General features: G+C 39.0%; 1 protein-coding gene across 1 annotated transcript in view; it reads right to left on the reverse strand.

The window, feature by feature from the left end:
- Positions 1–17,468, reverse strand: part of IGF2R (insulin like growth factor 2 receptor) — a 96,901-nt gene that overhangs the window by 64,345 nt on the left and 15,088 nt on the right. Inside the window, exons 3-6 of the mRNA XM_058168333.1 lie at positions 4,908–5,029; positions 4,120–4,218; positions 2,774–2,906; positions 992–1,112 (exon numbers count right to left, since the gene is read on the reverse strand). Of these exons, the coding sequence (XP_058024316.1) occupies positions 992–1,112; positions 2,774–2,906; positions 4,120–4,218; positions 4,908–5,029 (475 nt within the window). The remainder of the gene's footprint in view (positions 1–991; positions 1,113–2,773; positions 2,907–4,119; positions 4,219–4,907; positions 5,030–17,468) is intronic.

Consider the following 17,468-nt stretch of genomic DNA (forward strand, 5'->3'; position numbering starts at 1 on the left):
ATTCTATCAGTACCCTTGCATAATCATTTAGCCTAATCCAAGGCAATATATAGTCACAAAAAATAAAATAGCAAATAAGATACTTTCAAGAAGATGCTGGGCACTTCAGAATAAATATTAGTTGAAATTTGCTGCATTAGCACAAATAAATAATAAAGGGATAGTGGTGGGAAGAACAATTATAAATTCAGTGAATTCAGCAGAATAATATAATATACAATTAGGAACAAAATTAAGAATACAGTACCAATGAAAGCAATGTTAGGTTTTCTAGTGATTCTAGGCCAGTGATGGCTAACCTTTTTGCCATTGTGTGCCAGGAAGGGGGAGGGGTTGTGTGCATGCGGGCCATACCTATAATTGTATGCGCTCTGCCCCCATGCATGCAACCCCCCCACCACTCACCCACCCACCCACAGTCCCACCGGAAGTTGGCAAATGGACCGTTCCCTGCCTCCAGGGAGGTGGTGAAGGCCGTTTTCACCCTCCCCAAGCTCCTAGAAAGGCTCTGGAGGCTCAGGAGAGAGAAAAACGGGCCTTCCGGTCGCACCGGAAGTTGGCAAATGGGCCATTTCCAGCCTCTGGAGGGCCTCTTGGGGGGGTAGGGAAGGCCGTTTTTGCCCTCCCCAAGCTCCTAGAAAAGCTCTGGAGCATGTGTGCCGGAGCTGAGCTTGCATGCCCACCGATATGGCTATGCGTGCCATAGGTTCACCATCACGTGCCATAGGTTCTAGACCACCTTCTAATAAAAAGTTCTTTTTTGTGCTCCAAAAACATACAAAAATAGACTAATTTTAAAACTGTTGTAAATTAAACAAAGGACATGTAATTCAACTCTCAATACAAATTCCTAGTAATAGCAGAAACATGTAAGAGTTAAACTTTGCATTAGTATTTGAACTTTATAGCTACATTCTTCCAACCTTATTAACCATAAACAGAACTGACATGCTGATGACTTTCAAAGATCACACGAAGACTTCAGCCATACCTGTCTTTATCAAGCCGTTTTAGTAATTCTTTAGTATGGCCCAGATCAAATGCACGACCATCCTTCACCAAGCAAGCTGCACTGCGTTCTGGACAACTGCGAGTTTCACCTGATGACCTTCCTGTTAAAGCAATGGTGAGTAACAACCTATGTATTACTGATTAATAAGTAGGTTCCTTGGTTAAAGTTTCCAAAAGTTTGCTTAAATCAAACCAAAGATATGCTCTTTAACCACATCATCAATAAAAAATTAGAAGAAACAAGCTATTTAGCCAAGTTATGAATCAGAATTATGGCAATCAAGATTTTATTTTATATACAATAGATACTAACATGGCAAAGTGAGCAAGAACATTTTAGAAATTTATATGACTGAAGTGATATCGGTCTTACAGAGGTACCTTGATCAGACGTTCCAGAAATAAGGCAAATATATTTATCAAGTTATTTGCATGAAGTAATATGCAAGATTAAACTCATTTTTAGTGCCTCAAAATGGTTTTCACAGCTTTAAGAATAACATCATGCACCAAAGTTATATCTTATAGCCATAGAAATGGCATTTTCAAACGAAGTTATAAGCCAACTTTATACCTAGTAATATATGTACTAAAATATTTTATATAACTGAAATTGTGATTTTCCTCCCAGAATTGTATATTTAAACTATTGCCCAAGAACTGATTTCCATAAGGCAGTCTAATAACCCTACAAAGAAAATCTTGAGTTCAGACATAATTTTTCCACATTTAAGGATGATCTCATATTATTGATGGAATTACTAAAATGGAACAAGGTAGCACCAATAAGATATATTGAACTATAAATTATTCAACAACCAAATATCCAAGATAAATAGATAAACATTATCTAATATTTAGACAAAAAGTTATGGGGAAAATGTGGGAAAGAGTTGATCAGCAAATTCTTGTACCACAGGTACAAGAGGAAATTTAAAGTATATTTTCAAAAACTGTAAAGTCTCATAAATATTAATGATAAACCAATTTCTGAATGTTTAATAAAACAGAGGTATTAAATGAAATGGAGAACTGGGAAACACTGAGGGATCAGTGTAGCTCAAATAAAAGCACTAATATTTTATGCATTTCATCGTAAAGGGAAGCATGGTATATGTTCTGTCCCCCCACCACCTCAGTCCGGGAGGCACGAGCGATGACTTAATTAACCGGCAATTCAGTCCACGGCAGCTATTAGCTCTGGCAGCAAACTAGCAAGCGTCTGCCAAGTTTCTCTGTTATTTTTTCTTGATGCCAGCGAGTCAACCAGGAACAAACAATACTTCAGCTCAAGTTCTCTCTAAGCAGTTGATTTGTTCGCCATGGAGTAGTATAGCAGCCCCTGCTGCTTTTATACCCTGTGGGGTGTGGCTCCGTGACTCAGCACTTCCTAGGCCTGCCCCACCGCTGCTTCTGTTGTTCCCGCCTCTCCTGTCTACGAAACCTAGGGTCCAACCAGGACTGATTGTCCTCAGCTGGGTCTGGGAGCATTGCCTGGGCGGGGGGAGATACAGGAGACGGAGGCCTCATTATTTCTTCCACCTGGCCTGCCTCTAGCTCCTGGAGCTGAGCTAGGGAAGCCGGCCCTGCAGAAGGGAGCCCTGACGACCCTTCGCCCTCACTCTCTGAGTCACTCTCTGGCAGGGGGCCAGGCCCGGGGGGGGTGGGGGCTGGAGCCACAACAGTATAATTTTAGATATAGAAAATGTCTTGCGTTATGGAGATCAGAGAAAATTATCCATTTTTAAGTTGGATTTCATACCTATGTTTCTACAGATGTTGATGTATAACTGTGAATCATCATCTGCGTCTTCTATCAAGTATCCACCAGAAGTCTTAATCAATGGATTTAAATCACGTTTCTTCAAGTTTTCATCAAATATGTAGCAAGGTATCTAGAAATTTAAAACATAAGTGTCTTGCAAGTAGGATCATACACAATATAGGGTCATTATTGGCATTCCATCTGTCATTCTATGTTTCAAACAGAAGTACTTTAACCTGGTCCTATTTTTTTAACATGCAGAACTAATAAAGATATTATGCTTCCATCTTGTGGCACTGATGAGAGTGTGCACTCATTCAAAGCTACTATTTATTACTCACAGCTTGAGCAAATCAAAACCAGTCTTTAGTAAGAACAGTCTAATCAAACCTCTAGTATTCTGGAAGGGCCATCAGAATCCATAATTTTCTGTGACTATTGTTTAATACATACATGGTCAATTGTTAAAAAGCAGCTGCTATATTCATATCTGGGTTGTTATTTTACTCCTGCCATGTAATTGTTTGCCTGTTTGCCCAGCAGTTTTCCAGGAAGGGGCTCCCATCCCCCAGGCTGCAGCCCACTACTGGGCCATGAGCCTTTCGGAACCAGGCCGCAGAAGTGGCAGGAGAATGTATGTACATCCCCACTTCCGCAAGCAATGGGCAAGTGTGAATGCTCCATTTGCACAAGCGGCCGGCACATATGCTCACCACTCAAGCAAATGGAGCTGAGTGTACATTCCTGCTTGCCCACCTCTCATGCAAAACCATCCCCTCTCCTCCCCCCCCCCCACCAGTCCGCAAAGACAGTGTGGGGAATTCTATTCTAGGAGATTAAGCAAGCAACAGCAAGGACAGAATGGGGACATGAGTATATGAAAGAAAGAATGTACACAATTCAATACACAATCTACTGTGACAAAATCATATTCAAAAAAAAAAGAGTTCTCTGAGTACGCAAAGTATCAATTTCTTTCACATACTGCAGGGTATTTAACAAACAATAGAAATTATATAAGCAGCACTAGAAGAAGAAAGAGAGTAACATCTTTATAGCTAGATTCAAAAACTGATAGATTGTTCAAACTAAAACAGATAATGTTTGGCTACTATTTTAAAATTTTCATGACATTACCAGAAACCTAACACTAAATGACATTTAATATCACTTGTAAACAATATGAGATGGTAATTTTTGGAGCCCTGAATTGGTAAGAAAATAATAAATTGAGGATGCATTGCTTAGTTAACCTATTAGGCCCAGTGAATCTAATGGACTGACTTCTTAATCAACATGCATATGATGATTTTTTAGTTTATGTTGAACAGAGATTGTGTTACCTCTTCAGCTGATGTAAATAAGTCCTTCTTGCACGCAAGGAATGTTCTCCATTCAAAATAATGAACACACTCAAATGAAGTCACAAATTCTGGGGAACCCTGATTAAGAAAAAAGTGATGCACAATACTGATCAATTTGTATTTGTAATTACAATTAAAATCTAAATAAATTCTACTGGCTAGTATAGTTTACATTTCCAAGCAAGAAACTACTTTGATCCAGATATATATCAACTGGAAATTCATCCATAAATTAAAATAACTGGAAAAGTAAAACAAAATTAACATTTCAGAACCTAGACAGTACAAAATTAAATGCAAAGAGCTAACATCTTTAGCTTTAATAGCACCGTACTGTTTTGTAAGCCCCCCCCCCCCCGAGTCCATCTATCAGGCAGATGGGTGGCATGCAAATTTATTAAATAAATAAATGATTTTAAGACATTCTGGTAAAGAAACTTGCCTGAAAACAGTTATATAAATGAAATGCCTAAAAAATTTACTTGATACCAAGCATGTAAGTTGAGTGGCAGATTTTTTTATCAATTTTTAAGAAGCACTAGTTTTATGCAATCTGACCAATTTGATATTTCTCTTTTATGTTGGTACATTAATTAAACACCTTTTTAAATAGGATCATTTGGAAAAACAGATAAGCAATCTGTACATCTGGAACATGCAGATACATTCTATAATTCTTCTGTCAGGACTGGGATAGCTTATCAGTACTTAATAATTAAAAATAACTGCCTATTTAGAAATAAATTTTTTAGCAGTAACATACTAACCAAAGTCTTCCCACAATAGAAATTGATGCTACTTTGCCATGTGTGCTGACTTCCCTTAGAACAAGATTGTGTAGTGCTGAATTCCAACAGTAAATTAGACCTTCTTATCCGTGAGGATTCCCCTAAAACAAAAACAGCATATATTGTACATTAATCTCAAAAGGTGATTTCCAATTATATGAGATACAGATTAAAACACACAAAAATTTCACACCAACGAAGCATAGGAAAGAAATCTGTGGAAAACTAAACAGATTATTAATGCCATATACCAAGCACAATAAATCTAGGCAAAAAAAAATGCCCAGTATATGTGAACAGTTATCAAAATGGAGAAGTACATTACATCAACAAGCTCTTGATAGAATTTCTAAACTTTCTCTTGGGCCTATAACATATCCTAATAAATTTTATATTTGCCTCGATTAAACCACTGATACTGTCAATTCAAGTAGCTATTAAAAAAAGATGTAAAATTGTAGCAGAAATGCAACATTTGCCATGAACCAGAATAAGGGATATCAATCAAACAAATGTCATAAGAGTCCAAAACATTACACAGATAAATATATAGATGTTCTAAGCAGGGTGGCAAAGCAATGTGACTAACAGCTTTTTAATCACAGTCCAAAGAAACATCTGAAACACACATAAACACAAGCCAAGGATACTTGCCAAGAAAGTGTTCCTCAAAGAACTACAGTACAATCTTATGTAGGTCCACTTTAAGTCATGGTGACTGAGTTTCAATTGAGCTTATCCTCAGGTTAAATTCACCTACTGTAGAATATCCCCCTCTTCAAATTCAGAAATAAAGAAGTGTGATATTACTATCCATCTCAATTACTGAAGTAACTCTACTTTGGAATAAATCGCAGAAAAGGTGGATAGAAAGAGTATAGACTCTTTTGAACGCTGGTTTTGGGAAAGACTCTTGTGAATACCGTAAGCAGCCAAGGAAACAAATGTATCATTAAAGAAATCAATCCACTCAAGGCACAAATGGTCTGGCTCAAATTAGGTATCCTACTTTGGATGTATTAATTATGTGAAGACTCTGTTCTCTAGAAAAGGCTCTAATACTAGGAAAGGTGGAAGGAAAAAGAAGAGAGAAAGCCAGTAGCGAGATGAATGGACTCAGTTATGAAGAATGCACTTTTGGAAGACCTAAAGACCAGGTTAGGCACGGACTGCCATGGATGGCACATAATCTATTTAAGGAAAATCATCTGAGCATTTCAAGAACTATAATTTTAAATCCCATCCTACCAACTCATAAATTTACGTATATACATTAATACGCTATCCCAAAAGGATACTAGCATTTCTGCCACCAAACATCATAATTCTGAAAGACTCAGAATAATGGCCTTTGCTAGCATTTTTCTTTCCAATGTTCTAAGCCTTCCCCAGAGAAATCCCTTGGCACACTGAAGGAACAAACCTCAAACCTGGTAAAGATGCTACTGACTGCCATTGTTTTTGTGATCATTTTCCTTGGGGGGGGAGGGCAGGGAGATGCCCTAGGCCTCCCAGATGTGATGGAAGATCCAAGCCCTCTGCTCAATAACCTATGCAGTCACTTAACAACCAAGCTGGAAGAGCCAGGATTGCTGTCATTGAGCAAAAAAGTCACGTGGTGTCTTGCTCAATGACCAAGATTCTGGGCCTCGTTGTGCTCATAAGTGGAGGACTATCTGTAGTTCAATGCAGCTTAAGTGTATGTATGTATGTTTAATTAATTAAATATATATGCTACCCAACATGAATGCATGTGAATACATACATTTATTCAACCATCTATCTTTATTATCTCAATGAAAAGCAAAATGTGAAAACCTGAAATTCAGGTCTTTACCATTTTGATAAGAATAGAAATTATGTCAAAGTTCCCCTGGACAGTGGAAGAGCAACATATCCTTTAGTTGTTGCATATCCAAGGAAAAGGGAAAGGAGAATGATTAATGTTTTCCTTAAATAAGGGATGGAGCAAAGAAGGAAATAGACAGGACTGATTTAAGGTCATGTTCTGACAAAGTTACAAGTAAATAGCTTTAGACCAATATAGTCTGTTACAATAAAAGGTATCTGCCAATTATTTCTCCTGTTCAAAATTATAACACCTCCAGACAACTGCACCTGTACAGGTGGGAAAAAGAGGCACAAGAACATATTGTCTGTGCTATAAATATGACGATATTTTATATTTAGCAGTTGCTAGAATAATTATTGGTTGCATTCTTTGTTCTTGCAGTAAACATACTTATCAACAAGTTGTCCCTATAAGGTTTCTACTTCTAGTTTCAGATGAGAAAAGCCTAACACTACAGATCCTCAACGTGCAATCATAATGGAGGCTGCTGATTAAGGACCTATATTGTGATGGTTGCAAGATGAGTTGTTGTTTTTCTGAAGTCGTTAAGCGAATATGGCAGTCATTAAGCAAACCGATGGCTACAGGCAGGGTTTTGCTGAAAACCAGAAAAACAGCACAATTTTCAGCAAAACCATTGTAAAACATGGTGTTGCAAATGACAATAAATGCATCCAAATTTCAGTTATGACCATGGAGGGAGCCCAATCAAACTTTAAATTCAAGTTGCAAGTCTCCTTTTTTGGGTGGGTCATAACTTCAAACAGTTACTAAATGAGTGGTCATAAGTCAAACACTACCCGAGTATTGCAAATATTAAGTATAGAACATAGCTTCAACATTTCTGATATTTCAAAATGCTTTGCATCTTTATCAACTTGCAGCTGATGTGAGATTAGAACATCCCTGAAAAGATCCTGAAAAGCTTGACCAAACATAAAAACATGAGGAATGGTTCCCAGACGTCAGTAGTTTTAAAATCATTGCTAGACAAGCAATATTATTCTTTCAATGGAAATTCTTTGATTACTAATAAAATATAAATTTCTCCAATAACATGGCTTCAGCAGCTATTTTTCTGACAAATAAGCAAACCAACCAACCTTAGACCACATCCCTATGGCATGCATAGACAGGTAGCCAGTCTTATCTACAGAACCAATATGGGAATGAATGCCAAATTTCAGAACGGAGGCTGTTTGCCCAATTACTGTAACTGCAGCCTAGGCAATAAATTCTTCATTCTTACCAGTTAAACTTACAACAGTTGATTTAAAGTCGTAACTTCAGTTTCCACCCAAGCTTTCCAATAAAATGATTTACCACCAGATTTCAAAGTAGAACTCTTCCAAAGAGAAAAAAGTTACAATGTGGGGCATCTATTGGAACAAACCAATTCTGATTTATATGTGGATGCAAATACAGGCCATTCTTAGTTCTGGCATAATAGTGGACATGATACAAACTGCAGTTACTATGTTTTAAGCATGAATAATGTATTTATTACAAATCCTTTTAGATTTGTAAATAGCACACTGATTGCATAAAGAACATAAAAACTTGTTTTAATTTTTTCATTCCTTTGACTAAGATACATAGGGGCTCAATTTTTAAAGTATATAAAAGTTGATCAAAACTAAGGGCATGACTACAGCAGCATCTTTGGATATGTACAATAGATTTTATTTTCTCATATAGCTGACCTTCTAGCTTAGAGCGAATACTTAAATATGTATCTCTGTATATTGATATAGACATGAAAAAGGGATTGGAGAAGCATCAAGTTCTTCCTTGAAAGGGTTAGGGAGGAAAGGAGGAAATATAGAATAGAATATTTATTTATTTATTTTATTTATTTTATTCAATTTTTATACCGCCCTTCTCCCGAAGGACTCAGAGCGGTGTACAGCCAAGTAAAAATCACAGTATCAATATTAAAAGAAATTAAAACAAACATATTATAAAGTGGCCAAATTTAAAACGAATTAAAATATTAAAATATAAATAACCCAATAAAATTTTAATCCAATAAAATTTTAGGCCAGTCCCGCTTGAATAAATAAGTGCGTTTTCAGCTCACGGCGAAAGGTCCGAAGAATAGAATAGAATAGAATTTTTTATTGGCCAAGTGTGATTGGACACACAAGGAATTTGTCTTGGTGCATATGCTCTCAGTGTACATAAAAGAAAAGATACGTTCATCAAGGTACAACATTTACAACACAAATGATGGTCAATAAATCAATATAAATCATAAGGATTATAGAGGAAGAAGGTGTACCAAAAGGCTCTGTTCTGGTAAGGTTAGAAACATCCTTAGATGCTTCCAATCCAGCCTGTTACAACAAAAGGCACCTGGTAATTATTCCTCTTGTCCCAAAGTATGAGACCTCCAGACAACTGTACCTGTGCAGGTGGGAAAAAGAGGCACATAAATAGGGGTGGTATTTTATATTTAGCAGCTGCTGGAATAGTTCTTTGTTCCATTCTTTGTTTTTGCAGTAAACTTATTTATCAACAATTTGTCTGTAAGAGTTCTAGTTTCAGCTGAGAGGAACCCAATACTACTATTACATATATTTCAATAGATATTTTCTCACACTGCTTCAAGATTTCCAATATTCAAAATGTTTTGCACCTTTATCTAAATGTTACCTGCAACTGATGTGAAATTATATCAACATCCAGCATTATTTGTCTGAAAATAAGGCTTTGCAGAAAATCATGAGGAAATTATTCCCTGAAGTCAGTAGTTTTTAAGTCATTGAGAGACAAAATACACATTTAACAAAATACACATTTCTCCAATAATATTTCAACAGCTGTCTCTTTGACAGACAAGCACAAACCTTTATATATTTTGGCATACTTAGAGAGGTAGCTAGCCTTATATACAGAAATATAGTCAATATAGGAATAAATGCTGAATCTCAGAATGGAGTAAGAATGCACAATTACTGTAATTACAGCCTTGACAAGAAATCCCTCATGCTTATCAGATAAATTTTTGGAATGCTTTAGAATAAATTCCATCCAACATGGGCTGTGATGGACAGGGGGCTTGTACTAAGTCTTAGTGTTGAAGCAACTCATTCCTTTTCTGAGCCTATTATCTATCAGCTCTACAGACTGGACTGAGACGATACATTATCGGCAAGATAATGCTTCCATAATTAATGACGCTGCTCACACTGTTTCTGCCATAGGCTGCTCACAGGTATTACCATGCCAATTCCTGCTTGCTTTCCACTTTCTAGTTTGTTTGTTTTTTTTGTTTACATTTATACCCCGCCCTTCTCCGAAGACTCAGGGCGGCTTACAGTGTATAAGGCAATAGTCTCATTCTATTTGTATATTTTTACAAAGTCAACTTATTGCGCCCCCAACAATCTGGGTCCTCATTTTACCTACCTTATAAAGGATGGAAGGCTGAGTCAACCTTGGGCCGGGCTTGAACCTGCAGTAATTGCAGGCTTTGTGTTCTTAATAACAGGCCTTACCAGCCTGAGCTATCCGGCCTAGTTTCAGCAGTTACTTCAAATTGAAAGATTGGCTCGCATTGGTGATGAGGGTATGAACCCAGGTTTTCGGGCGGGGGGTGTTCCTTCAAGTTCTAAATACAACGGCTTCAATGCAGCCACCATTCAACAGTTGTAGCAGTTTGTCTGACACTCCAGAATGCAGATAAAGGTACTGAAATCTTTGGGGACCAGCTGCCCACCTCACAAACATAACTCTGGGCTGATAAGAAATTCTAAAACTGTACCACTAGTAAAATAAAAACTAAAGACAAAACAATGTGTTGCAGCAACCAAGGAAATCAGCAACCAGCCTACTTAGGCTCAGCTAAATTCCCAATCCCATGCTGGGAAAATAGCCAGGTCTTAACAGTTTTCTGAAAAGCCAAGGTAGTACGGGGTCAACCTAATTTCAGGTGGTATGGTACTCCAGAAGACAACAAGAAAAGGCACGGTTCCTGGGTCCCATAAGATAGCACTTCTAATATATATGGGATCCGGAGCATATCAGGTCTGACAGGACATTTAGAGGAAATGTAGATGGTCTAGATATGGTATTAATCAAAGGGAAATAAATTCATTTTAAAAATGTCATTTCAATATGCATATTTTAAAAATTAGCAAAACTGCATCTCATAGGCCAGGGCATTTTTGTACAAAAGGATATCCCATTTAATAATTTAATTATCTGTTAATCAGGAAAGCTTGCTGAGCTCATAAATATTTGACTTCAGTTTAAGAAGGAAAATCTTACGAAGTCAGAGTCTTTTCACTTTGGATTGCTGAAAATCCTGTTGAGTTTTATTTTAGAATCTGTAAAATTAGCAAAGTTGAAGCTTCAAACATTTAGTGCCAGATAAGGAGAGTGTTAACTTTTTTCTTTTGTAAAAGCTATGTGTTCGTAAGAGAGCAATTAAGCCAAAAGCACAAGAGACAATATAATGGTACACTCCCATTTTATAAACAAATAAGACAAATACAAAACAGCAATTATGTAATGAGGAATAGAAACCCGTGGGCAGCTAGGGCAGATCTGTCTTTAACTAGTTTGGCACACCTTAATATGTTACTATTTCATAATACCAATATAGAGAAAGGTTCAGACTATCACAGGTAGAGTAGCATTTCATGGAGACCAAAAGTATAAGCTGAACAGCTCTACCCCTGCTTCTTCTTAAAAGCCCAATTTAGTTGATATATTGTTGAAATAATTTTTAGGAAAAAGCCTCTCCATTTAGTAGGCTCATCCTGGAATATTTTCATGCAGGAACTAAGATTATATTCTGTAACCTAAGTCAGAAAATGTGCTAGAGGTCCAGCTTCAAATTCCAAACTCTTTTACTTAACTGAATTAAAGAAAAATTTTGAGTTTATGTCTCTCGTTCAAGTATTTATACATAATTTTATTATAAAGCGTTCCTTCTTCTTGTCCTGCTGGCTTTCTCTTCCACAAACCTAGGGTTTTTAGTTTTTTTCTTATTCATAATTAGTGGTCCAAAGTGCTGTAGTGGTTAATGCTCCAGGCTAGAAAGCAGGCGACTATGAATTCTACTCCTGCCTTGGGTCTGTCTCAGTGCTAAAAAGGAGGCAATGGCAAATCACACACACACCCCCAAAAAAAAAACTTTAGCAAGCAATGCTCTCTACATGGGGCTGCCCTTGAGGTGCACCCGGAGGCTGCAGTTAGTCCAGAATGCGGCTGCACGAGTAGTAACGGGAGCCGCTCGTGGCTCCCACGTGACATCGCTGCTCCGTAGCTTGCACTGGCTTCCTGTGGTCTTTCGGGTGCGCTTCAAGATTCTGGTAACTATCTTTAAAGCGCTCCATGGTTTAGGACCCGGGTACTTACGAGACCGCCTGCTGTTACCCTTTGCCTCCCACCGACCCATACGCTCTCACAGAGAGGGTCTCCTCAGGGTGCCGTCCACCAAACAGTGTCGGCTGGCGGCCCCCAGGAGTAGGGCCTTCTCTGTGGGGGCAGTGACGCTCTGGAACGAACTTCCCCCTGGCCTGCGTCAAGTGCCTGATCTTCGGACCTTCCGTCGTGAGCTCAAAACATATTTATTTATTAAAGCGGGACTGGCATAATTATTGATGAATTTTAATTGGGTATTCTTAATATTTTTTAAATTTTTAAATCTAAATTTTAATAATCAGCCTTTAAAATTTGCTCTTTTTAAATGTTGTTTTAAATTGTATATATTTTGTTCTTATTCCGGCTGTACACCGCCCTGAGTCCTTCGGGAGAAGGGCGGTATAAAAATCTAATAAATAAATAAATAAAATAATAATAAAATAAAACTACACGGATTAATCCAGGCAGTTGCCAGGAATCAATACTGACTCAGGAGCATCCCCCCCAAAAAATGTCTTTACTTAGCACCAACATAATCGTTTTAAAGAATGGATGGCAGAAATCAACTTAATGAGATTACAGTAGCGATTAGGATTTATTAAACTGTTAAGCGGTCTAAGTCATACTATATCACTTTCTCCTGCTGATTCTGAGGAGGAAAGGAAAATAACTTACTTAAATCCCTGGGTTAACCAGATCATGGAGATTGAGACATTAGCAGAAAATCTTGCTAATTCAGATTAAGATTCTCTAATAGAACAAGTGATCAAGGCCACAGCAGAATCACACAAAGCCTTGGACAGACTAATTACATATCCTGCCTCCTCCTTTTTGAGTCCAATTAAATATACTGTAAAGAAATTGTTCTTCCTGGCAAACACAGAAATTGAACTCTGAAATCTATTACAGTTTTTCTTAACCTGAAACTCTCTAGATACATTTGGCATGACTGTATTTGTGGACTATATCTGGAATCATAGAGAAATAGAGCCTACTATGATAGCTCAGGTTGCATTTTAATCATCTGTCAGTACACTCCACATACTTCCAAGTTCATGGGGTAAAAGTCATAGCTTGCAAGGTAATTTCTAAACTATAAATCATAACTTGCACATAACAAAGCACAAGACTTTAGGGTAAAAATCGGGTTTTGATTCTACTTATGATGTATGGGCCAAACCAGTGGTGTTCTTATCATTGAGAATGCTGTGTATGGCACAAGTACTACTAAGATAGGCAGCACAGGTTATACTTTCCTTAACTTATTAAAAAATGTTATTTGAAAATCTCAATTTACATAGGTCATGATGGGCTGCACATATCAATTATTTATGGTCGCGTAAGATGATGATCATGGCACACAAAATAGAAAATTGAAATATAAGGGGAGTCAGTGGCAAAGACCATGAATCCATAAATGAAATAAAAGAAAAAAAATTATTGTATGTCTATAAACTAAGAGAAAGGGAAATGATGTAATAGGTTTGAATGAAAAGGTTTGATTTTGTGAATTAGAGTAATTGAATGCATCAATATCTGCAGGGGAATGAAAAAGGAAGGACCAAATATGAGTTCTGGGAAAGATTATGCTAAATATATTAAATTCCAGGGGAACAATTATTCCATTAGGTGACATGAATGGATGAGAGACAAGAGAACTCATAGTTCATAAAAAATGAATGGATAAGAGACCCAGTGAGTAAAAATAGTGAAAGATATTTGGATTGAAAAAGTTTTGTTTGGAACACAAGGTTTAAACACAAGTCTATACATATGTTCACATGGCAAAGGAATAAATATAAATCTAAAGACATATAGTACTAAAAAAAGCTTAAAAAAACTAGAACAGTTCTGAATGTGAAAAAGGCCATTATTTGGCAATATCTAGAGTCAATCTTGGGCAAAATTGGATATCGGAGAAGGGAAACAACTAGACAGAAAGTAAAAGGATTATACAAATGGAATATACAAGCTATGTATGAAAAGTTATAAAACAATGAAAATAGAAGGTGCTTGGAACAAAAAGAAATTACCAAGTGCTATAGAAATATGGAACAATAGTGATAGAATAGAAACGGATGCCTCTGGAATAATGAGAAAATTAAAATTACTGTTGAAAAAAAAAGAGGATGTATATAGATAGAAAAAATAGATACAAAGAAAGCAATTGAATGAAACAAGGAACTGTAAAGATTAAAAAGATACAGAATGCAAAATGATTTTGACTGAAATTAACATATTATTCTGAAAGTGAGTGAAGATGAAGTCTCCAGCAGAATGAAACTTAACTGAAATAAATATGATGAAATGAATTGTGATGAAACAGCAACATTTTAGAAACTTTAGAAATACTAGCAATATGTCAAATATTACATTTTCAACAAATATATATCCAAGAAGAAATAGTTGCAAAAAATGTCATAAAATGCCCTGTGGATGTTGACCAAAGTTTAAACTGCAAATATGACAATATAATAGAGAAAAAATGAGTAACGATTATAAGAACGTCTTGTTTTCCTGTACAAAGGGAAAGTTAACAAGTGTCAAAGAAAAAACTTCAAGGCAATTATTTTATTATTAAGTGTGCTTATGAAGTGAACCAAATTTGATGAGTTTTGAAACAGTCAAGTGCTGAGGTATGACTGTAAAGTGAAAAGTCTTGAAGAACAGGATATTTTGCAGAAATCAAAATTTTGCAGTTGGTTACTGAATGCAGTACTGTATACACAGTATACAGTGTAATGGAAGTAAGGCACAGATAAGAATAAATTGAATATTTCATGTATGGTTCAGCACTGAGCAGGAAATAAAGCAAGGGTATATCATGACTCTTTAATTGTTTAAAGAATTTATCAAGCAAGTAAGGACAGTTGGCAAAGAGAAAGCAAAATGGAGGTATCATTAATGAAGATGATATAAACTATATGTTCAGGTAGTCCTCAACTTATGATTGTTTGCTTAATGATGGTTCAAATTAATGGCCTCGGAAAGAATGCTTTACCTCCCGTATAGCACATCTGACAATCATAAAATATTGTAGACAGGTTTTTTTTTACTACCGGTTCTGTGGGCGTGGCTTGGTGGGCGTGGCTTGGTGGGCATGACAGGGGAAGGATACTGCAAAATCTTCATTCCCACGCCACTCCAGGGGAAGGATATTGCAAAATCTCCATTCCCACCCCACTCTTGGGCCAGCCAGAGGTGGTATTTGCCAGTTCTCCAAACTGCTCAAAATTTCTGCTAACGGTCCTCCAGAACCTGTCTGAACCTACTGGATTTCACCCGATTATAGCCCCCAGTCCCCCACCACATGTTCATATGATCACCGTTTGCAATCTTCTCAGCCAGCATCCCCAGAAAATCAATGGGAAAGCCAGCAACGAAGTTTGAAAGTTGTTGCCACCTGCCAATAGGACTCCATCCCATCTCTGGAGGCTGGCTGGAAGAACAACTTGCCGATGGATTTCAGCTCCATGTGGAGCTCAAACCCTCTAGCACGCAGCCTTTTCACTCTCAAAGAGCTGCAAGCCTGGAAAGTTTCAGTTCTACGAGGAACTCAAAACCTCCAGCAGGCAGCCTTTTCACTCTTAAAAAAAACCCTGCAAGAAGGCAGGCAGTTGTTTTGCTCTGTCTATATGAAAACCTGAGATATAAGTTAACAAACGCAAATAGTGCCAGAATTGTGGTAGTTGAATGAAGTGGTCACATTAGCATCTTGCTTAACAACCGTTTCACTCAACAACTGGGATGATCCAAGCGAGGGAGAGGAGGCACGTCTTGTTGAGCTCATTTGGGATGAGTTTGACCCTGTGGCTCCCGAGGACGTCGACAGGTTGTTGGGGAGGCTTCACGGCACGACATGTTTACTGGACCCGTGTCCTTCCTGGCTGGTACTGGCCACTCAGGCGGTGACACGAGGCTGGCTCCAGAGGATTATCAACGCTTCTTTATTGGAAGGGGTTTTCCCTGCCGCCTTGAAAGAGGCGGTGGTGAGACCCCTCCTTAAGAAGCCCTCCCTGGACCCAGCTATTTTGGGAACTATCATCCAGTCTCCAACCTTCGCTTTGTTGCGAAGGTTGTAGAGAGTGCCGTGGTGCGACAGCTACCCCAATACCTGGATGAAGATGTCTATCTAGACCCGTTCCAGTCCGGCTTCCGACGCGGATACAGCACGGAGACAGCTTTGGTCGCATTGGTTGATGATCTCTGGAGGGCCAGGGACAGGGGTTATTCCTCTGCCCTGGTCCTATTAGATCTCTCGGCGGCGTTCGATACCATCGACCATGGTATCCTGCTGCGCCGGCTAAGGGGGATTGGGAGTGGAGGCACCGATATCGGTGGTTCTCCTCCTATCTCTCCGACCGGACGCAGACGGTGTTGACGGGGGCAGAGGTCGACCGCGAGGGCCTCACTTGTGGGGTCCCACAGGGTCGATTCTCTCGCCCTGTTGTCCAACATCTACATGAAGCCGTTGGGCGAGATCATCAGTGGTTTCGGGGTGAGATACCAGCAGTACGCTGACGATACCCAGCTGTACTTTTCCACCCCGGGCCACCCCAATGAAGTTGTTGAAGTGCTGTCCCGGTGTTTGGAAGCCGTACGGGTCTGGATGGGGGGAAACAGGCTCAAGCTTAATCCTCCAAGACGGAGTGGCTGTGGATGCCGGCATCCCGATTCAGTCAGCTGCAGCCGCAGCTGGCTGTCGGAGGCGCAGTTATTGGCCCCAAAGGATAGGGTGCGCAACTTAGGTGTCCTCCTGGATGATCGGCTGTCGCTTGAAGATCATTTGACGGCCGCTCCAGGGGGCCTTCCACCAGGTTCGCCTGGTTCGGCAGTTGCGCCCCTTCCTTGATCGGGATGCCTTATGCACGGTCACTCATGCGCTCGTTACCTCTCGCTTGGATTATTGTAATGCTCTCTACATGGGGCTCCCCTTGAAGTGCACTCGGAGGCTTCAGTTAGTCCAGAATGCAGCTGCGCGGGTGATAGAGGAGCTACGCGTAGCTCCCATGTAACACCGCCCCTGCGCAGACTGCACTGGCTGCCTGTGGCCTTTCGAGTGCGCTTTAAGGTGTTGGTGACGACCTTTAAAGCGCTCCATGGCTTAGGACCTGGGTACTTACGGGACCGCCTGCTGTTACCACACGCCTCCCACCGACCCGTACGCTCCCATAGAGAGGGACTTCTCCAGGTGCCGTCCGCCAAACAATGTCGGCTGGCGGCCCCAGGAAGGGCCTTCTCTGTGGGGGCTCCCACACTCTGGAACGAGCTTCCCCCGGGTTTACGTCAAATACCTGACCTTCGGACATTCCGTC

This window comes from Ahaetulla prasina, chromosome 1 (assembly GCF_028640845.1).
Source record: "Ahaetulla prasina isolate Xishuangbanna chromosome 1, ASM2864084v1, whole genome shotgun sequence".
NCBI classification, from domain to species: Eukaryota; Metazoa; Chordata; class Lepidosauria; order Squamata; family Colubridae; genus Ahaetulla; species Ahaetulla prasina.